At 58.9% G+C, this 20809-nt stretch overlaps 2 protein-coding genes across 6 annotated transcripts in view; one reads left to right on the forward strand and one right to left on the reverse strand.

The window, feature by feature from the left end:
• Positions 1-702: 702 nt before the first annotated feature.
• Positions 703-20683, forward strand: GLIS2 (GLIS family zinc finger 2). Of its 3 annotated transcripts, none has more exons than XM_037029846.1 (7): positions 703-941; positions 14567-14798; positions 15682-15854; positions 16332-16508; positions 16589-16722; positions 16802-16923; positions 17915-20683. In XM_037029846.1, exons 2-7 carry the CDS (start codon positions 14636-14638, stop codon positions 18712-18714), a joined length of 1569 nt encoding a protein of 522 aa, XP_036885741.1. In that variant the 5' UTR covers positions 703-941; positions 14567-14635; the 3' UTR covers positions 18715-20683. The 3 variants fall into 3 exon arrangements, with proteins under 3 accessions (XP_036885741.1, XP_036885743.1, XP_036885742.1); XM_037029848.1 differs by having other exon boundaries at positions 704-941; positions 16805-16923; XM_037029847.1 differs by lacking the exon at positions 703-941 and adding an exon at positions 6979-7042.
• Positions 17307-20809, reverse strand: part of CORO7 (coronin 7) — a 72946-nt gene continuing 69443 nt past the window's right edge. For 2 of the 3 annotated variants that reach the window (XR_005064129.1, XR_005064131.1), the window contains one exon: positions 17307-17642. The gene's annotated coding sequence lies outside the window, so the exon portion shown is untranslated. The remainder of the gene's footprint in view (positions 17643-20809) is intronic. The other variant, XR_005064132.1, reaches the window with a different exon arrangement.

A 20809-nucleotide genomic window follows, 5' to 3' on the forward strand; every position in this document is an offset into this window, starting at 1 on the left:
CCTCGCGTTCCTGGGACTGGGCTGGGCGGAGAAATCAGGGCCGGTGGAGAGGCATTCTTGCCGTCCCCTCCCGCCCCCAGTCCCCCCCGCCGCCCGGGGTTGCGGGGGGCCTAGCCAAGGTGACCCCGCGGGAGGGAGGCAATGGGCCCCGCCTCCTTCTTCATCTTACCGGTTTTCGGGGCTTTTCCTATGGGCTGCACGCCCTCCCTCAGTCCATTGCGAGCCCACCCCCTCCCCGGGCTTCCTCGAGGGTGGGACGTTCCCCCACCCACCCGCCTCCGCCACTCCAGGCCACCTCCAGGCCGTGTCCTAGTGCTGCCCTCGGGCTGGGGGCGGGGCCGCAGGGGGGGGACCTAAGGATGGGGCCGAGGAGGACGCCCGTGGCCCGGCAGCTGCCCCGCGCTCCCTCCCTCCCTCCCTCCCTCCCTCGAGGTGCCGGCTCCCTGCAGCCTCGCTGCCCTCCGTCCTCCCCTTCGCTGGCCCAGCGCCCGCGTGCGGCCGCCCCCTCCCCCCCCCACCACGCTCACGCCCCGCCTGGCAGCTGGCGCCCCGGGCCTGGGGCCGCCGCGGCGAGAGGGGTTTGCTGGGAGGGCTGGAGGGAAGCAGCAGGGGAGGGAGAAGGGAGGGCGGATGCCCCCCGCGCCCCTCCTCCTCTCCCTCCTCCTCAGCCCGCCGGTCCCTCCTCTTGCCGCCTCCCTCCGCCCTCCTCCCTCCCTCTGTAAGACATCCCGGCCCGGCCCGGCCGCTGCGGCCACCTTCCCCGCCGGAGCTGCAGATGTGGCGGAGCGGCCGGGTGCCGGGGGGCCGTGCCAGGGGAACCCGCGCCCTTTGAGCCTCACGCCCCGGCCCCCGCCCGCCCCGGCCCCTCCCCCGCTCACTCCCCGCAGCCCCCAGACCGCCGGAGCCCGCAGTCGGGAGCCCGACCGCCCCCCGCCGCCGAGGTAGGAAGCCCCTGGGCGTCGCGTCGTGGGGACCCGGACTGAGCAGGGGGGCTGGCTTGTCGCGCGGGGTCTGCGGAGCTCGAGGGTCGCCTACCCCGACCGCGTCCCCGCCTCGCCCCGGGCCATTGTGAGCCCTAGCCGGGCCCCCTGCGCGCTCGCTCCCTCGCTCCCTCGCTCTCTGGCTTGCGCGCTCCCTCCCTCGCCGGCTCCTCGGCCCTTTCCCTCGGTCTCTCTGTCTTTCTCCTCCCCCCTGCCCTTCCTCCGTCCCGAGGCCGGGCCCTGCCGCAGCCGGCCCGGGGCAGGAGCAAACTTCGGCTGGGAAGTTGGGCTGCTGCAGTGGGGGCGTGCTGCAGGGTGAGAGGGGGTCCCCGGATCCAGGGTAAGAAGTTGTCTGGGGCTGCGGGGCAGCTTCCTCCTCACGGCTGAGCCGGGGGTCTTTCTAAAACGGGGTTTGAAAGGTGTCTCTTCCCTTGTCCCCGAAAGTCTTCCCCACCCCCTCACCCGCGCCCCTGCTGTCCCTGGATAGAAAGGCTGGAGAGGGAGGCATCCTGAGGTTCAGGACGGGGGTGCTGCCGCGTTTGGACTGGGAGCTAGAGTCCTGTCCAGCACTTGTTCCTCCCCTGCTGTGTGCAAGCAGAGAACCTGGCAGAGTGGGGAGGGCAGGGGTACCCAACTCGCCTGAGGAAAGGTCTGGAGGGGGCGAGGCAGGTGCATCTGGAGGGAGGGAAATGCCTATGCCTTGCTTCCCCAGCCTGTCCCCCTGGGATGGGGCTGGAATCTAGGCTGGCACCTGGAGACCTTGGCACACTGCCCTACCCAGCCGGGTACTCAGGCCACAGCAGGGCAGCATGCTGCTTGTCCCCTGTCCAGGAGGGCCTGCCTAGCCTGGCTGCCACAGACAGCAATGGTTGCAGGGAGCTACCCGGCCCTGCCCTGGGGCCTGGGAAGTGGGAAGGGATCCTGGGAGGAGCCCTGGGCCCCCAGCCATCTCAGCCCAGTATCTTGGCTCTGAAGGGAATGCTTGACACTGAAGGGGCAGCCAGGCCTGCCCAGGACCTGGCCAAGGCTTGGGCTCCCGTGGTTCTCGGTCTGGGCCAGGGACAGGGACAGGACCACAGCTGTGGTTGTGAGAGGCAGCCATCCTGAGGGTCCTACGTGCCTGGTCCTGGCATCCTGGAGGGATGGTGGGACTTAGCAGGCAGCTAAGGAAGACATTCTACTCCCCAGTGTCTCCTCCAGGACCTTCCTCAGCCCCCAGGCACAGGGAAGGGGAAACTGGCTTCTTCAGTCTGTCCACTCGCCCAGCCCTCCCCGAGCCTCACGCTGGTGCCACAGTGCCACAGCTGTTCCAGCCCAGCCCATACATCCCTCCTCATGACCTCGGAACCTACCCCCTCTCTACCCCTCCTTCTCCCCTCTGGGCCACAGCTGGGCCTCCCAGCTGGCCCTGGCCAGTACTGGGGGAGGGGATGCACCTGGGGGCCCCTTCCAGGACACCCCTTTCTGAGCTTCAGGCCAGAGCATTTCACAGCCCACCACCAACTCCACTTGGCCCTCCCTGTAGTCCACCAAGCAGGAGACAGAGCCAGAGGTTCAGGGCACCATTTATGGGGGTTGGGGACCCTTTGGAAACAGCTCTGTTTTCCTCAGCCCCTTCCCCTCCCCCTCCTTTCCGGAGCTGCCATTAGTACTGACCCTCTGACCCCCCCATGCCTGCCCACCATTCCCTGTCTGTGACCTTTGACCTTTGGTGTTAAATCCCTCCAGCTGGGAATCTTTGGCCCCTGAGTGACCCTGGTGCAGGCCCCCTGGGGGGGGCCTCTCCCTGCTCCTGGCTCTCTACATAGGAACACCTGCCAGTTCCTTGATCATTGATGGGGGTGCCTCAGAAAGCCAGACAGTGAGTCACCCCACTTCTAGGCACCACTGTTTTGGGGGTCACTGGCTTTGGGGAATATGCTGGAGTTGGGCCACAACCTGTAGGGTGAGTAGGAAAAGCCCCCACCTAAGAGTCTGATGTCCTGGAATTGAGTCCCGGGTGGCCACCAACTTCCAGGGGCCCTTGGACCAGGCTCCTCCCTTTTCTGGGTCTCAGTTTCTTTATCCGTCAAACCAAGGGGTCAGACAAGGTGAGATTCCTGAGCTTCAGAGTCCGTGAGAAGACTTGGGGTGGGGGTGTTGGGAGGGGGTAAAGCCAACAAAAGCTAACTCTCAGTTGTCCATGGGTGGAGCCAGTATGAATAACTAGATGCCACAGACATCCAAAAACCTCATTTTAAACAATCGTGTGAACCACGTCCCCCCCTCAAAGCTTTTGTTGTTTCCAAAAGCCCAGCTGCAAATGGGTAGCCAAATCATGTCTTCCCCTGCCTGGGCTCCCCTGGCTGCCTCACTGGGAGTGCCCGTGGAGGGTGAGGGTGAACTGATCCCAAGGAGACAAAGCTCTCCAGGGCCCCTCCTGGGATCCAGTGTAGGGAGGCCTAGACCCCTCTCAGCCCCACCATGGGGCCCCCGCTTTTCTCTCCTCTCCTTTCCTGGCCTTGGCCCTGGCCCTAGGCGGTAGGAGTGTCTTCTGCCACCTAATCCTCCCGGGGGCTGAGCTGGGGTGTAGAGGGAAGATTGTACTTTCCTCATATTTTCCCATGTGGGTTTCCATCTGCCCCAACTGGCTTGGAATCCAAATTTCCCACTTGGGTGGGGATGGGTGCTGGGCAGTTTGGGGCAGTCCCAGGATGGGGAAGGGTGCTAAAAGCTGGGGCCAGGTGACCAGATTTGGGGAGTGTGGCCTAAGAGCTATTGGGCCCTTTGGGCAGTGTTTGGGGTAGGCCCCGGAAGCTGGAGTGGGGCGGGGCGGGTGGGGAAGATTGCTGCTCCCACCTCCCCCCACCAGTGGGGGATGCCTCCCAGTGCCCTGTGTCCCAGGGTGTCAAGCTGAAGAGGCCCCTTACCCAAGTGGGAAATTTGGAATGTAGTAGAAAGGCCTGAGCTAAGTGGAATGGGAGGGTGGGTGTGGGGGCTACCTTTTCTGAGGCTAGGAGAAGTCTTTCTCTATGAAGGGTTATTACTGTCATTGTGTATTCCATCCAGATGACTAAGGCCAGAAGGGTGACCCCTGGAAGTTACTGGGTGACCCTTTCTTCACCCAGACAAGTGCCCTTCTCAGAGGTGGGGAGCATCACTGGCTGGTGAGGGGGCTCTCTGGGGCCAACCAGAAAGATGTGGCTTCTTGCCCACCACCCTGCTGGAGTTGCTTTCCTGTCCAGGGCCTGTGAAATGGCCCTAAGAAAGAGGCCGAGGCCCAGCTGTGTGTCTGAGGGTTCACCTCTCTGACGATACCAGGACACCCAGCCTTGCCCCAGCCTGCTGCTAGCCCTGGGTGTGGGGACCACAGCTCCTTCAAGGCCCTTGGGACACACCTGCCCAGGGCTTCCCGGGTGGATGCCTCAGCCTCACCCTGGAGAATGCTAATTTGAGTATGACCAGGCAGGGACTCCCATTGTCAACCAGGACCGCTAGTGCTTTATTGATCAGACAGGGCTGGGCAGTTGCTTAGATGCTGGGACGTAGAAGGGCTTGCTGGGGGAGTAGGGGTCTCATGCAGGGGTATGGCTTGGAGTAGACCCAGTTTTCTCTCCTGGCCCCCACATAGCCCCGTAACCCTCTGCTGTCTCTAAACAAATAAAAATGCCATCTTAGGTTCTCACAAAGAGGGCAGGGGGTGAAGCTGGTCAGGGATAGAGCAGCAGGGCAGGAACACCTGGTAACAACTCCTGGAGAAAATCAGCAATGCCTTCCAATGGCCCCTTGAACTTTGTAGGCATCAACATTTGTCACTTGAGATTATTACCTTAACCTTGTGAGAGAGATCCATAGATCTCTATTAGACAAATGAGGAAACCGAAGCTCAGGATGGAAAAGGGCCTGCTGTGGGTGGCGTGGTGTGGCGTTCGATGGCCAGTTTCCCAGCCTGGGTTGGCCTAGGCAGCTGTGCACACCAGGCCCTAAACATCCATCCTTTCCCTGGTCTGATCTTCCTCTCCTCCACCCCAGACCTGTCCGTGTGGGAGGCAAGGCCTAGCCCAGGTTTGCAGGGGTCCCTGGCCCTTTTTTCCCTTATAGGGAACTTCTGGGAGCTTCTACACAGCTAGTCCCCAGGGAGCCCCAGAAGTCCGACTATCCTGCCTGGGATGTCTCTCCAAGCTCCCTCAGGCTGGGCAGTGGAGGCCCTGGATCCGAGCATCTTGATGGGGAGAGCTCTGGCCTTCCACGCCCCCTCCCAAATGAGATGGATGGTTCTGGTTAACTAGTGGCCAGCCTGAGAGGGGCCTGGGGGAGCACAGAGATGGGAAATGATTCTAATGGGGGAGCTTCCTATCTTTTCCAGATGCCCCTGGTGGGGGATGGGAAGGGGCTGAGAATCTTCCAGGCCATGACTGGGTTGGCTGGTGTCTCCTCAGGCCCTTTGTCTGCACTGCCTAAGAAGCCAAGCAGTACCTGCCACAGGAGGGTGCTGGACATTCCAGTGTGACTTTTTTGCACATGTACTCCTGCCTTGGCAGATGGCTGCCTGGGAAGGGGGCTTAGACTCAGCCTCCCACCCCCTCCTTCAGTCATGGCCAGGAGAGGGTGGGGAGACTTCAGAGGCCCCAGGGAGTTGCTGAGCTGCCCAAGTCAGCACTGGGCACCTCTGGGAAAACAACCCTGTGGTTGACAGAGGGTCTCCACAATTTGCATAATGCACACACTGGCCAGTGCCCCCCTGGGACCCTGGGAGTAAGGACGCTGCCTGTGGGCTCTAGTTGGGGAAGACTGAAGCTCAGATTTGAGGGGTTTGCTATGGGATCACTTAGGGTCAGGGAGGGAGTGGGACTGGAGGCTAGGGCTATCAGATCTTGGCCCCTGAAATGTCAATTCAGTCTGAGAATCTCCCCAGCTCCACTCCTCCCCACTCCACCCCCATCCACGGCTACGGCACGGCACGGGGGACAACTGCGTCTGGAGAAAGCCTCTTTCCTTACCCACATGTGCACCTAGGTCTGACTGGGAAGTCTTCTGGGCCACTTCCTCCTGCGTCCGGAGCTTCCCAACCCCACCCTTCCAGGCTTACTGACCCCAGCTGTGATGTCCTTCTACCCCAAGGCTGTGGGGCCCTTCATTGTTCTGTCTGCCAGCCACACCCTCCTCCAGTCCAAGTCCCCAGCACCACCTCTGGACACCTAGGGGTTACCATGCATGGTCCTATGAATCCTGGGCCCCAAGGGCCTGAAGCAGGCAGGCCTGGTATGGTGTTCCCTTTTGGGTTTAGAGGCTTCCCCTGGCTTTTGGACCTGTTTTGCTGCCTGGAGTGGACAAGCAGGGGAGGGTGGGACAGCTGGTAAGAAGGGCATGGGGTAGAGTCCAGAGTTTATGCTGGAGCCCCTGCTGGGCCTGGTCTGGTCCTGTTCTGGGGTAGGCTCTGCCGCTGCCGGATGGGAGTAGCATCAAGTAGCTTCATCAAGAGATGAAGCTAGGAGAACTGGGTCCTTCTGGTCATCCTGAGAGACTAGAGCAATTCTGGCTGCCCCACCCTAGTCCTTCTCCTTGGTCCCTTGCCCTGGACAGGGAGGAGGAAGCCCAGGCCCTGCCTCTCACCTTAACCTTGGGCAAGCCACTTCCTTCTTTGGGCTGGAAGCCCCTCCCTACCTGCCCACCCCACCTGGCTGGTGACACCACAGATAGATTCAATCACTCGGCAACATTCCCTGAGGTCCCAGTGTCAGGGAAAAGTGAAAGGCCAAGGTCCTGTTAGGGGTGTGGTCAGGATGCTGGAGCTCCAGTCCCATTCTAGGCCAAACCGCTCCTTTCTTGGATGGGAAACTGAGGCCCAGAGCTGGCCCCCATCACACTGGGGCAGGCCTGGTTTCTGGCTCTGAGCCCCAGCACTTTGGATCACTGCCCAGTCCATGCTGTTTGTTGTGGGGGCTGTGGGACAGGGGGCAGTGGTCTGCTCCTTGAGGCCTCGTCCTTTTCAACAGTCCTGGAAGGCTCAGAACTGCCTGGGGCTCCAGAGACATCCCTGCCTGCCCTTCTTGGAAAGAGGCTCAAAATGTCAGGTGCAGAAAGTGAGCACCTGGGGCAATGAATATGACACTGTGTCCAGGGCTGGGCACTTAGGGCATGCTCAAGTCCTGGTGACACTGTGGCGTTACTGATATATTAGAGAGGACCTGGGCCCAGGGTGAGTGTGGCCGGCAGCACAGGGCCCTTGGCAGTGTGGAGACAGAGCAGGTCCTCTGCTCAGCTCTCAGGCACCTGGAAGAACTGCTCATGTACAGCTGCAAGAGGTGAATCAGGGAAGATTTGCTGAAGGAGGGGGAGTAGGAGGGAAGCAGCAGCTGGAGAGGATTATGGGGACATGGAAGGTTGTAAAGCAGGAGCTAGTGCCTAAGAGGTAAGCCCCAGGCTCACGGGAGCCAGGAAACCTTGAGAAGGGAGGTGCTTCAGGGGAAGTCTGGGCTGGAAGGGATGATGGCACTCTCTGCAGAGCATTCTCGCCTCCCAGTGCCCCCCAGGTCCTGGCCCAGCCTCCCCCTTGGGCCTCCTCTGCTGGATGACAGACAGTTTAGCTGCAGGGTAGTCAGGGCCAGACCCACAGGCTTCTGCAGCATTGGGCCTGGAAAGAGTGGGCTTTGACCTGGTGGTGAATCCCGACTGCTACTTAAAGGACACTCGTGGCGACCTTGGCGGGTGACTGATAGGTGCTGAGCCTCACTGTCCTCATCTGGAAGGTGGGGAGAATCACACCTGATTGTCAGGGTGGTGAGGGTGAATGGAGATAGTGAGCAGGAGGCAGGCTGGCCAGTGCAGCCTGCAGAACTCGGGTCCCAACACTTCTGCTTCTTCTTGCTTTGCCCCATGTCCATGTGGCTGACTCAGGTCTGCCCCCCACACTCGCGGGAGCAGCTCACCCCTAAACACTGTTTCTCTGTTGCCAGTGGTTCCCCCACTGAAGTCTGGATGCCCTTCATTCTTACTTATCTGGGGGCACCCCCAAGAATGGAGTGGAGGGCCTGGCATTGGAGTGCATAACTGAGAAATGGGGTAAATGAGGCTGGGAGGGAAAGGCCAAAGTCCAGAGCCTGCCTTGCCACCTCCCTTCCCACTGGGACTTGGCAAATGCTGTCCATTGGGCCTGTGGTGATGGGAGGGGCGGGCCCTAGGCCTCATCCTGGCTTGCCACCATAAGCTAAGATGCCTGGGCCCTGGGTTCCCAACTTTGATGCTACTTCCCTGCCATGTCCTGTGTGTCCCATGCATGTGCACAGGTGCGACACATGCATGTGCCTGTATGTCTGGGGGTGTTGTGAGTGCCTGTCCCTGTCCTGTGGGACATTGGCCAGTGTCTTTGCTGGCCCCAGAGAGCTCTGGAGGAGTGTCCAGCCCCACTGCCCATTGAGAGTGGTAGTGCTGCCTGGCAGGTCCTGGGCTGCCCGTGTCTAGGCCTTGCTGGGTGTGTGTCCTGTCTGGCTCCCCAGTGTGGGCCCCTCCCAGGGATTTGGGCAGCCTGGGCCCAGCCCTTCCCTCCCAGCTTGCTGGCTGGTGGGTGGGTAGGTGGGCGGGCTGCCTGGCCTGGGGGCTGCTTGGCGGGTTCCCCTCTGGCTGAGGCCCAGGTGCAGGCAGTGCTCACAGCACCTCCCCCCCCAAGCTGGGCAGACAGGAAAATACCAGACATAGTTGTGCAAAGGTGCCTGCAGGCGGGCAGGCAGCAAGGGGTGGGGGCTGCACTAGGCGCCTCGAGCCACCAGGCCTTGGGGAGAGACTTCTGTGCCAGGCTGGGTCCTGCAGCTGGATGGGCGCACACATCTATGTCAGCGTGCATCTGCAGGCTAGGGCCCATGTGTGAGCTGCTGCCCCCAGCCTGGTGGCACCCTGCTGGCGCTGGGGAAGGAAGTACATCTGAAGAGCCAGGGCTGGTAAGGGGTGTGGGGGAAGCCAGCTGCATGCCTTCCACCTTCACCACTGCCTGAACTATCTGGGTGTCTTTGGCAGGGCAAATTACTGTGGAGTACCCCCAGCCTGGGGCCAGGAACAAGAATCCTCAGGGCTACCAGTTGCTGGCGCCTCCTGTGTGCCAGGCGCCTGGCCAGGCTTGTCTTGCAGGATGCCCTGAGTCCCTACTGTGCCTGGCCATCTGGCATGGTATTGTGGTGCCTGTTATGGTTGAGAAAACTAAGGCTCAGAGGGAGCAACAGGGACCCATATGAGGCCCCACAGCCAGGGGTGGGGCACGGAGGACTGGAACAGATAGCCTGGCTCTGGGTAGCACTCTCTAAATGTGCCTGCACAGTTGCTGCCCAGCTGGGGACCTTTCTGAAGCCCCCGTAGCCCGAGAGCTAAGCCCTGGCTGGGTCCCCTGGGGGTATTTGCACTCCAGGGTGAGGTCTGCCTTCCCAGAGGATCTGGGAAGGCCCAGGGTGCTGACTGAGCACCCATCTGATAGGGGAGGGGCCAGTCTTCAGAGCAAGAGGTTCCCAGGGAAGGCAAACCCCATGCTCTTCCAGGAAGTGCTGCCTGCCCTGGCCCCTCTCCTGGGACCTGCTGGGCAGAGGCCTCAGGATAAGCCCCTCCCTTTCGTCCTGGGAGGAGATTTGCTTCTCCCAGAACTGCTCAGAGCCTCTCCACGGCCTCCTGGCGTCCTTTCCTTGATGCAGTCAGACTCTGGAAGGTGACTGTGATTCGGCAGCTCTGGTCGTTGCACAGGACAGCAGAGGCCTGAGGCTCTTGAGGGGCACACACTTGTTCAGTTGCCCTAAACAGAAGCCCACATGCTCCCAGATGAGTGTGAAACTAGAGTGTCTGTGGGTGTAGCGGGAAGGGCCCATCCCCCATTAAGCTGTTCTCACTCTCTAGACTGGCAGAAGGCTGCAGAACTCTGCCATGGCGACACTTTATTCAAGAAGTGTGATTAAGTACCCACTATGCACCCAGTACTTTCCTAGGTGCTGAGTATTACGTATCAGTGGAAACACTAAGCAATCATCGGGCATGCGTGGTTACATTGATTTCTCCCAGGAACCCAATGGGTGTAGCTTATTACTATTATTATCATCCCACTTTAGAGATGAGGACCCTGAGGTGATTTGCCCTAAGTCACAGGGGCAGGAAGTGTCAGAGCCACATTGGAGACCCAGGTATTCTACCCCATACTTACAGCCCTAAGTATGCTGTGCTGCCTGATCAGGAAGGGGGGCCAGGAGCCCAGGAGGCCTGCCCCTGCCCCTCTAGCCCCTGCTGCTTGGCTGCCCTGGAGGGTGGAGCTCTTAGACAGGGCGGAGCCGCAGTGGTTCCCAGGAATGCAGGACTGTGGGCCCTACCTTTGGCAGCATAACTGCCTGCAGTTCACCAAGCTTCCCTGTGGCTACCACCCTAGGGGCGGCCTCTCCAGCAACCACCCCGTGTCTGTGCCCCTTTTAGGCTCTGCACCTAGCTCCAGCAAACCCCTGGGCAGGGAGAGGAGCCCTTTTCCTTGTCCTTCCCCAGGACAGGAGGGGCTAATGATGGACACAGCTTCTGGACTCACCTGGGCTTGAAACCCAGCTCTGCCACAGAGCAGCTCTGTGGCCCTGGACAGTTCACTTAATCTCCCCAAGCCTTAGTTTCTGCATCTGTAAAATGGGGAGGAAGGCGCACTTGCCGTAACAGATGCTAGCCTGTACCCCGATTATCAACAGTGGGCTGTTGGAACTGTTATTCTGTAACATTCACCCATGGTTTCCAACCCGGGGCAGTGGTCTCTCTCTCCGGGCCAGTTTCCCTGTGTAAGAGTAGCGTGTTGACAGTCACCAGACACCGGGGCACCCATGGAGCACAGGGGAGGCCAGGGACTTGCTTCCCCTTTCCAGTCTGTATCAAGAAAGCCACATGGGCTTTTGAGAGTTGCATCTTGGTCCTAATCTGGATGAGCCACGGCTGATCAAAGGGTAGTTTCAGGGCCATTCTGGGAGTAAGGGGTGCCCCTCACGTTGCCCTTGACACCCTGAGGTGGTGGTCAGGCAGCTAACTCTGAGCTCCGTGGGGTAGGCTGGGAGAGTCCCCATCTCACAGAGCCCCTCTCTGCCTCCACAGGACTGCTCCAGGCTTAGGGCTAGTTCACTGCAGGGAGGGAGAGGTTTTATCCAGAGCAGATTCTGGCCTGCTCCTATTAGCCTAGTGATCTGTTCGCTTTCCCTGCCTGCACAGCAGGGGGAATGACCCACAGCAGGATTTTAGAGGGTTCAGAGAATTCACTGACAGTGTACAAAAAGTAGGTGTTTAATGAAGGTCGACCCATTTGCCCCCCTCCCCCTTTCTATATGCCCGCCACCCCAGCCACACGGTGTTGGCAGAGACTGTGGCTTTGGGGGGCTTCAGTTTCTCCACATTGTAGGCAGCCTGGTGCCTGGAGGGCAGGGTGGGAGGGGGGAGGAGCCGCCAGGTAGGGCAGGCCAAAGTGGGGGTGGGGGGCCCTGCAGCTGGGGGCCCTTGCTCACCCACAGGCAGCACACAATAGCAGCCATTATCTAAGGCCCAGCCCCCAGGGAGGATGGGGGGCAGCATGGCCCACCCCCAGGGTGACCCCCGCCCAGCCCTGCCACCTCGGTGGTCCCCACAGGGCCCTCACTCCCTCCATTCTAATTAGTTCCTTTCACCACTGGAGCATGACCACCTTGGCGTTGCCTGCCGGCCCACCCAAAGCCCCACAGCTATCACCTCTGAGCCAGCCAGCAGGAAACTGAGCTGGGGATTCTGCAGCCGAGATCCCGGGGAAGGGGCTCCACGCTGCACCCCGGGTACCAAGGTACAGGAGACTCTGTGGCTCCTGCCTATTGCGGGCATTACTGCTGGTTAAGAAAGTTGTTTGCACCCTCAGAGCCCACGACAGCTGTCCTTCCGAGCACCTCCGCCCTCCCCACCTTCCCGGTTGTCCTGAGCCGTAAATCCTGTGCTGGCCTCCGATGGTTATCATAGAGCCAGACCCAGGGTTCCAGGCCGGCTGTCCCCTCAGCCTCTGGAGAGCTCAGCTCTGGCTCTCACCCGCCCCTCTTCACCCAGCCCAGGAACAAAGAGCAGAGCCGGAGCCCAGAATGGCCGCTGGCTAGGGGGGAAGGGGCCGGGGTGGGGTGAAAGAGAACACTAAGGTTGGCCAAGGAGTGGGGTCACCATCGGGAGGGAAATCAGGGTGAGGCCAGCCTAGGGGTGGGGGTGCTGGGAGCTGTTGGCTTTGGGGGGAGCTCCTTCCTGCTTCCCCAGGGGTTGGGTGGCTGGGCCTCTAGGCTGGTTTCCATCAAAATGAACCCCTGGGCAAAATCCAAGGGCAGGAAGTGAGGGGCGGTCTTTGGGGGGGTGGGGTGCTGGAGTCCCTCCCTCTCATCAGGACACTGTGCTTGGCCCCACCCTGGGAGGCAGGTTTCCCTTGAAGCCCTCTGCTTCTGGACTGAAGCAGTATGTGCTTCAGGTCTTTAGAACAAGGTGACCCAGGGCTTCTCCTTGGTCTCCCTCTGGCCTGGTGGCAGGTGCCAAAAGTATGCTGCTTGGTCAGTGACACCAATGACAATCAGTGTCACTTTGAATTCTCAGTTTCAGACTGTGCTGCCCTCATGGTCCCCTTCTCTGGCAGGGTGGGGGTGGGGGTGGGGCATATGTGTGGAAGCTGCGGGAGGCCTGTGGCCCTAGGCCAGCCAAGGACCAGGCCACCAGCCCTTCCTGGCTCCTGAATTCTTAATCAGCATAAATATTTACTTCCTTCCTCTCCTTCCAGGCTCCTAGCACAGAGGAGCTTCAGGGAGGTTGGAAGGGGCCTGTGTCTAAAAATAAACAGGTGGAGGGACAGGCAGACAGACAGACATAACTTGGGGGTGGGTCAGGCAGCGGGCAGCTCCTTCCCCTGATGGAAGGAGAGTGGAGGGGCCCACATCTGCCCATCACTGTCTCTCACTCACCTGCCCGCCTGGATCTGGAGCTCCTGGACAGGATAGCAGTCTGGTCCCAGTTCCCCGGCATCACCAGGAGCTCCTGGCCCACGCATGGGCTGTGGGGCAAACCCAACAGAGCTGCAGGTACCCACCTGATGGAGTTTAACAGGGACAAGTCAAATAACAAAACCTGGGTCCCGTGGCCCACTGCAGCCAGCTGTGCTCTGATAATGCACTTCTCCTAGGTTCAGAGACTGATGTAGCTCTGCTGGTGGAGTCCTGGGATGTGTCCCCGGAAGCCCAGGGGCCTAAGGGAAGGAGGGGACTGCCTTGTTTCCTGTGTGCTTGGAAGGTTCTTGGCAGAAGTGGAGCTTGTCTGGGGAGACAGACGAGCCACGGCTTGGAACTGGGTGAAGACTGTTTAAAGCAGCTGAGGGGCTTGACCTGTAGAAAACCTGAGTGGGGACATGGGGCCGTCCTCCCCTGTTCTGTTCTGTTCTGTGGAGAGAGCTCCAGGTAGCTCTGAGTGCATCTGGGCAAAACCCGCCCCCAGGGAAACGCAAGTGAAATAAGCAAAGTCTTTTACCACCTAATGGTTAAGGAGAATTCTGAGTAGTGAACTGTGAAAACCTGGATTTCATGAAAGACAGGGATATCTCGGTGTTGGCTTGTTTAGCAGGTAGGTTTTCAGGGTGTAATCATCTCATTTAACAAATGCAAAGACATGCATTGATGTTTGCCACCTATGAAAAGATTGCTGCTGTAAGAAAACTTTGAATTTGGAATGAATTGTTGACCTTGCTCTTGGGTCATTTTTATGTGAAGAAAATTGCACCATTGAGCCATTCTAAGAAAATGGTGAAAATTCTAGCATGAGAACTCATAATAAAAGGATATCACCACTAGTAAAAAATGATACATGCATTTTACTAACCATCAGAGCTGGTCCACTTCCCTCCAACCCCACCTGCCCCTGGCTGGCCTGGCTGGGCCACAGCCCCCAGCTGCCCCCTAGTGGTGGCCCAGAGCCCTCTGGCTCCTGGTTCCTATAGGCACCTCTCCTCCTGACCTCACCTGGGCGGCAAGGCCACCTGTCTGCACCCCTATCCTTTGGGGTCAGGTTTTGCTCAGCTTTGCCCCACAGGCTCTCCGCCTCATTCCCTCAGAGGTGACCTCAGATCCCCATGGGGCTCGGCACAAGGAGCGTTCAGCAGCCCGTAGCTGAGGACCGCTCGTGGCCACCTTGGAGAACACACTGCTCCTCTGGCCTAGTTTTGGGTCTGAAAGCTCAAACCAGGCATTTGTCCCAGGCATGACTTGCCACTCAGTCAGAAATGACCTTTGGAACTTGCCTGGTTATTTCCAAGGAGATCTGGCCTTAAATCTGGTAGCTCTACCACTTCCTAGCTCCGTGACCTGAGGCAGGATCTGAAACTCATTTCATGGCAAAATGTACTCTTTAGGCTTTGCCTTCCAGAAAAAGACTTGTGGGATGTGGTCATGGAAACTCTTGAGTAGGTGGTTGGCTCTCTTCATGATACCTGTTGGCCAGGCCACTCAGGATCTCCCTACCTGGGGAGACAGCCTTCATGCTGCCACACACCTACTGCCTCCCTCTCCTGTAGGCTTTAATGAGTGCAGCCTGAGGAGGGTCTGGGGTCACAGTGTCACAACACAGCTCCTGTCCTCCCCTAGGTTCTTGCCTGAATAGCAGCTTGGGGTCTCCCCACCAGCTGCTGCCACTTCCACCCCCAGCCCATCACTATGCACTCCTTGGACGAGCCGCTTGACCTGAAGCTGAGCATCACCAAGCTCCGGGCGGCAAGAGAAAAGCGGGAGAGGACACTAAATGTGGTCCAGCACCGAGCTCTACACCGGGAGCTTGGCTTGGTGGACAATAGTCCCTCCCCAGGCTCCCCACCCTCAGGTACCGTGCTGGGGCAGGGCAGTAGTCTTTGGGCTATGTTGGAGCTGTGGCAATAGAATGTCCAGTGTGTGTCCACCTGGATGTAGCTGCAGCCCCTCACAGCTTTCAGCTTAGAGTGCTCCCCACACTCTGGCCATTCATCCTCCTAGCAGTTTCTGTTTGGACGTTACATTGTCCCCAGCGGGAGGGAAATGACCAGCCCAGTTTATAGAGCTGAAATGGCAGAGCCGGGATACAAATGAGGCCTCTGGGAGGACCTGAAGTGCCTGATTGGGGAGGGGGGGGTTTACAGGCAGTAACAAAAGGCCTTGAGAACCAACTCCTGGACTTTGAGGCAGTGTGGGCAGCTAGCCAGGTCAGTAGAGATTGGGGACCTCGCCCCGCAAGTGTTTTTCAGGATGCTTAGGGCTCAGGCCCTCGGCTCTGCCACGGATGCCCCTGGAAATCAGATCTACCACTTCCGAGCTGGAGGGCTCTGGAAGTAGCCCAGCCCAAACCTTTTGTTTTACTGAAGGGAGGAGCACTGAGGCAGAAGGGGCATGAGGAAAGTTAAAAAGGTCCCTACCTACCAATATGATGGGCAACTAGGGGCCCTGGCTTCCAGTTCCTGGTCAGTTACTCACCCTGTGTCCCAGATCATTCCGTCTGTAAAGTGGGTACTTCCCACTTCTCATGTCAATCAATGGCTGAGCTCTCACAATGGCAGAGGTCACATTTATTAGTTGTACAGGCTGTTGGCTCAGGTACTTGGGGTCCCTGGATGGTCAGGGCTGTGGCATCACTGGGGTCTGCTTCCAGGGTCATGGCTTAGGATTCAGAAGTAGGAGGGCCTGGCCACTAGGACTCCTGGCTCCAGCAGCCCTGGATTATGCCTCTCTTTTAGGCTTCCTGCTGAACCCCAAGTTCCCTGAGAAGGTAGAGGGACGCTTTTCAGCAGCCCCTCTGGTAGACCTCAGCTTGTCACCGTCATCAGGGCTGGACTCCCCCAATGGCAGCAGCTCGCTGTCCCCTGAGCGCCAGAGCAACGGTGACCTGTCTGCAGTCCACACCACTCCGGTAAGGAGGGAACGTGGGTCCTGGAGAGAAGGTGTAACAAAGGGCCACAAATTGGGTGTCTTAAAACGATAGGAATGTATTATTCTGTCACCATTCTGGAAGCCAAAGTCCGAAATCAAGGTGTCGACAGGGTTGGTTCCTTCTGGAGGCCCCAGAGAAGAATCCTCACTTCAATCTCTGCCTGATGTCACAGGGCTTCCTTCCCTCATGTGTCTCTGTGTCCGAAACGTCCTCCTCTTATGAAGACTTGTCACAGGACTTAGGGCGCCCTTGTCTAGACCCCCCTCATCTAACTTGCTCACAACTGCAAAGACCTCACTTTCAAATAAGGTCACACGCACAGGTACTGGGTGTTAGGATTAGGAGGTATTGTTGCGGGGGACACAACTCAGCCTGCTACAGAAGGAACAGAAGGGGTCTAGGCCTGCTGAACCCACGGGGCACTGACCGGCTCTGCCCCTTGCCCTCCCCTCCCAGGATTTCCGGCCACTGCGTTATCTGGACAATGTCCCCAGCTCCTTCCAGTTTTTCCTGCCTCTGGGTTCAGGAGGCGCCCTACACCTGCCTGCTTCTTCCTTCCTCACCACCCCCAAGGACAAGTGCCTCTCGCCAGAGCTACCCCTGCCAAAGCAGTTGGTTTGTCGCTGGGCCAAGGTGAGTGGGGGCCAGGAAGAATGGGGCAGGGCTGGGGCAGGTGGCCTCACATGGGCTTAGAACCTTCCCTGGCCCTGCAGTGTAACCAGCTCTTTGAGCTCCTGCAAGATTTGGTGGATCATGTCAATGACTACCACGTCAAGCCGGAGAAGGACGCCGGGTACTGTTGCCACTGGGAGGGCTGCGCCCGTCACGGCCGAGGTTTCAACGCCAGGTGAGGGAGGGTGAGACCCGACAGGAGGGAGGGGACACAGGGGCCATCGAGCTGAGCTGTCTCCGTGCCCTCCCTGGAGCAGGTACAAGATGCTCATCCACATCCGCACACACACCAACGAGAAGCCGCACCGCTGCCCTACCTGTAGCAAGAGCTTCTCCCGCCTAGAGAACCTGAAGATCCACAACAGGTCACACACAGGTAACCGGTGGGGCTGGAGCGAGGTAGCTGGCCAGGCTGGCCATCCCCGGGCATCCAAGAAAGGAGGGATGTGTCCCACTGTTGACTGGTCCGTTTTGGGTGCCACTTGCCGGGAGAAGCCTCTCCGGTGGGTCAGACTTCTAACACACAGGAGCGCAGACAGGCCCTCCCGCCATACTGGGCTGCGGTATGTCTGTAAGATTGACTAAGGCCACGTGTGACTGCAGTCAGTGTGTCTGCTTTGCTTCTCACCACACCCCAGCACACAGGAGAGCCAGCACTAGCCAACAGAGCCACACACCTGATTTTAAATTTCCCAATTGACCCATTAAAGTACAAAGAAATAAGTGAAATGAAGTATAATCATATATTTTTTTAACTCAGTATGTCCAAAGGTTTGTCATTTCAAAACTGAAAAGGTATCAATGAGACACTAAATTCTTTACTTGATATGAAGTCTGCGGAATCTGGTGTGCATTTCACACTCCCAGCACATCTCCGTTTGGGCTGGCCATGCTTCGGAGGCCCACAGTCTCATGGCTCCGTTCTGGTCAACACAGGAGCAGACGTTTGGTGAGTCTGGAGCCGTTTTGCCCGGTAAGGGCTACAAAGGGCAGGCATCATTCATGTAGTGCTCACTGTGGGCTTGCTCCTAGTAGGGGCTTTATGAAGTCTATAATCAGGTTCATCAGTTCACTTGTTGAAGTGGGTGCTGTCATCTGCAATTTGAAGCATAGCACTGAGGTACAGGGCACACAGTCAGGCCACAGGGGTTCTGGGATTAACCAGGCTGGCTTCTCAGTGGTTGTGCTCCACTGCCCTGACCTGGGGTCAGGTCTTATGCCAGGTGCTGAGGACACCCCACCCCTGCCCCAAATGGGCCAGTCTGTCCGCACGGAGACCGTGGTCTGAGGGCTGCCGATAGACGGTAGATAGTAGACGGGGGCAGGACGCTCGGCTCAGAGACCCCTCACACCAGCCCTGCCCACAGGTGAGAAGCCCTATGTCTGTCCGTATGAGGGCTGCAACAAGCGCTACTCCAACTCAAGTGACCGCTTCAAGCACACTCGAACCCACTACGTGGACAAGCCCTACTACTGCAAGATGCCCGGCTGCCACAAGCGCTACACGGACCCCAGCTCACTGCGCAAGCACATCAAGGCCCACGGCCACTTTGTGTCCCATGAGCAGCAGGAACTCCTGCAACTGCGCCCTCCCCCTAAACCACCACTGCCTGCCCCCGATGGCAGCCCCTATGTCAGTGGGGCCCAGATCATCATCCCCAACCCAGCCGCCCTTTTTGGAGGCCCCAGCCTCCCTGGCTTGCCACTGCCCCTGGCCCCTGGCCCCCTTGACCTCAGTGCCCTGGCCTGTGGCAATAGTGGGGGAAGTGGGAGTGGGGCTGGCATGGGCCCTGGGCTGCCAGGTCCCGTCCTGCCCCTCAATCTGGCCAAGAACCCACTGTTGCCCTCGCCCTTTGGTGCTGGTGGACTGGGCCTGCCTGTAGTCTCCCTCCTGGCTGGCTCCATGGGTAGCAAGGCTGATGGGGAGAAGGGGTGTGGGGTGGTGCCGGCCAGGGCCTTGGGCCTGGAGGGCCGCAAGACCCCTCTGGAGAGGACTGAGAGTAGTCGTTCCCGGCCCAGCCCTGAAGGACTCTCCCTGCTGCCAGGTACTGTGCTGGACCTGTCCACAGGCGTCAATTCGGTGGCCAGCAGCCCAGAGGCACTGGCCCCTGGCTGGGTAGTCATCCCACCGGGCTCTGTGCTGCTCAAACCAGCCGTGGTGAACTGAACCCAACCCAGGGACAGCTACCCGAAGCTCCTGGCCCTGCCCTGACGAACAGAAACTCTTCTGCGAAATAGCAATAATGTCCTCCTGCTCCCAAAGCCTGGTTGGCTGTGTTCCCCTGGCAGCCCCAGCCCCAGACAAGCTGGGCAGCAAGGATGGTGCTAGGTCACTGCTGGTGTTTCAGGCTCCCAGGGGAGGAACTGCCTGCAGGCCAGACACCTGAGCTCTTGCTGAGGCCTTGCTCACCTCTGGCCCTGTCTTCCTGCCCTGCCCTCCATCCTGGTGCCTCCCTCACCTAGTGGCCAACCTGGGCAGGTCACCCTCCCTCCCTGCCTTGTCTGTTTGCCAGCCATGTCCCAGCAGTGGGAGCAGATGGGGTAGCATCTGCCTCTCTGCTGGCTTGGTGCTCCAACACCCCTTCATGTGGTGAGCTATGACAAGGCACATGGGGTTAAGGCCCACCCCACATGCCTAGCCTCACCAGGCCCCTATTCTGGGGGCTCCTTGGACCCCTTTCCCTCTGGCCCACCCTCCAGGGGGAGAGCAAGACAAATGAAGGCCCCTGCAACGCCACAGTAAGAGCCACCATATCCTTATGACAAGGTGCCTCCTACCCAGAGGGAGGCCTGCTCTGCCCACTGCCCCTCAGCACCTACCTACCCATCTGACGTAGCCAGTACTGCCTGCGGGTCAGCCCCTTCTCCAGGTTGGACACTGCTCTCCAAAGTGAGGGGACAGCCGACCACTCAGCTGCCCCTTTACCACTCGTGTCCCTCTACCTTTTGGGGAACTATGAAGTATGGGAAGGGGAGGTGCCAGGACCTTGGGCCCACTTGGCTCAGGGAACAGGTGGGATGGGCCTGACCTGGGGCAGTGTCCCCCCCACCTCCCCTGCACTGGGGGCTGTAGAAGCCAGCAGGCTGGTAGGAGGTTGGAGGCTGGCTGGGGACACCCCAAGTTGGGATGCAACTCTCATTCTGAGGCTGCCAAGTCATATCCAAAGCACAGGTGAGGGAGAGCTATAGGCCAGTGCTCGCCAGAGGCCATGGGAGGCCCAGCCTCTCCACCTGAGTGGGGGGAGTTGGTGGAAGGAGCCTAGACTTGACATGCTGTTTCCTCTGGCTTTTCCCAACAGAGTCCCTGATCCTAGTGAGACTTTTATTTTTACTCCCAAGGTCCAGAATAAGCCAAGGATGCTGATGTTTCACATACCTACTGTCCAACCCTGGGGAGTGGTCTTTCCCACCAGGTCCTGGGGATACATATGTTTCCCCGCCCCTGAGCCTCTGCTACTGAGGCGGCCTGGTGCAGTCTGAGAGGCACTGGCCCAGCCATCAGGAGCTGTGGCTCCTTAGGCCTTCCCTTTCCCTGGCAGAACAAGTGAGCTGCAGGACAGTAGTAGGGACCTTAGCAGCCCTGCATTTCCAGATTCCCCCTGCTGTTCCTCTGAGCAGCTCTGTTGACCCCTGCCCTTCCCTGGACTGCCCTTCTATCCCAGAGGGGTCACCCTGACCTAGCCTGCCCTAACAGGGCCCGGCAGTGCTGGCTCTGCCTCTCAAAGGGGCTGTGAGCAAAGCAGGAGGGAGCTGGTCTCCTTTCTTCGGGCCCCATCCAGGACCCAGGCCTTTAAGTCCCCCACTAGGGGGTAAGGGGTTTGAGATTCAAGCCCAAGGAGCAGAGGAACAGGGCACTGGAAGGTGACATTAGCTCAGCATGTGACTCAGTGATAGACCAGGCTCAAGAGGGCTGGTGTACGTGTTGTTGGTTTCTTGTTGCACATTCCAGGATATCAGTATTTTAACAGGTTCTAAGTGCCTTTCTATCATAGCATATGTTTTTCCTCCTTTCGGCTCCACTGCTGTTAGCATAGAGTAAAAAACAAGAAAAGAGATAAGCTAATGACTATAACAATATATTCCTCCATGTGAGAGGAAGTTTATAAAGAAACAATAAAAGCGAGTTGCAAAGATGGTTTCTGCTTTGGATGTGCCAGAAGCTGGGCCACCCAGCAAGAAACCATGTCTGACTGCCCTGTGTCTGGCTCGGGGTCACCAACCTGACTGCAGCACCCAGAGGCTCTGTTCTGGGGCTTCCTTCC

This window comes from Sturnira hondurensis, unplaced genomic scaffold (assembly GCF_014824575.4).
Source record: "Sturnira hondurensis isolate 20B ecotype Veracruz unplaced genomic scaffold, ASM1482457v3 Scaffold0020579, whole genome shotgun sequence".
NCBI classification, from domain to species: domain Eukaryota; kingdom Metazoa; phylum Chordata; class Mammalia; order Chiroptera; family Phyllostomidae; genus Sturnira; species Sturnira hondurensis.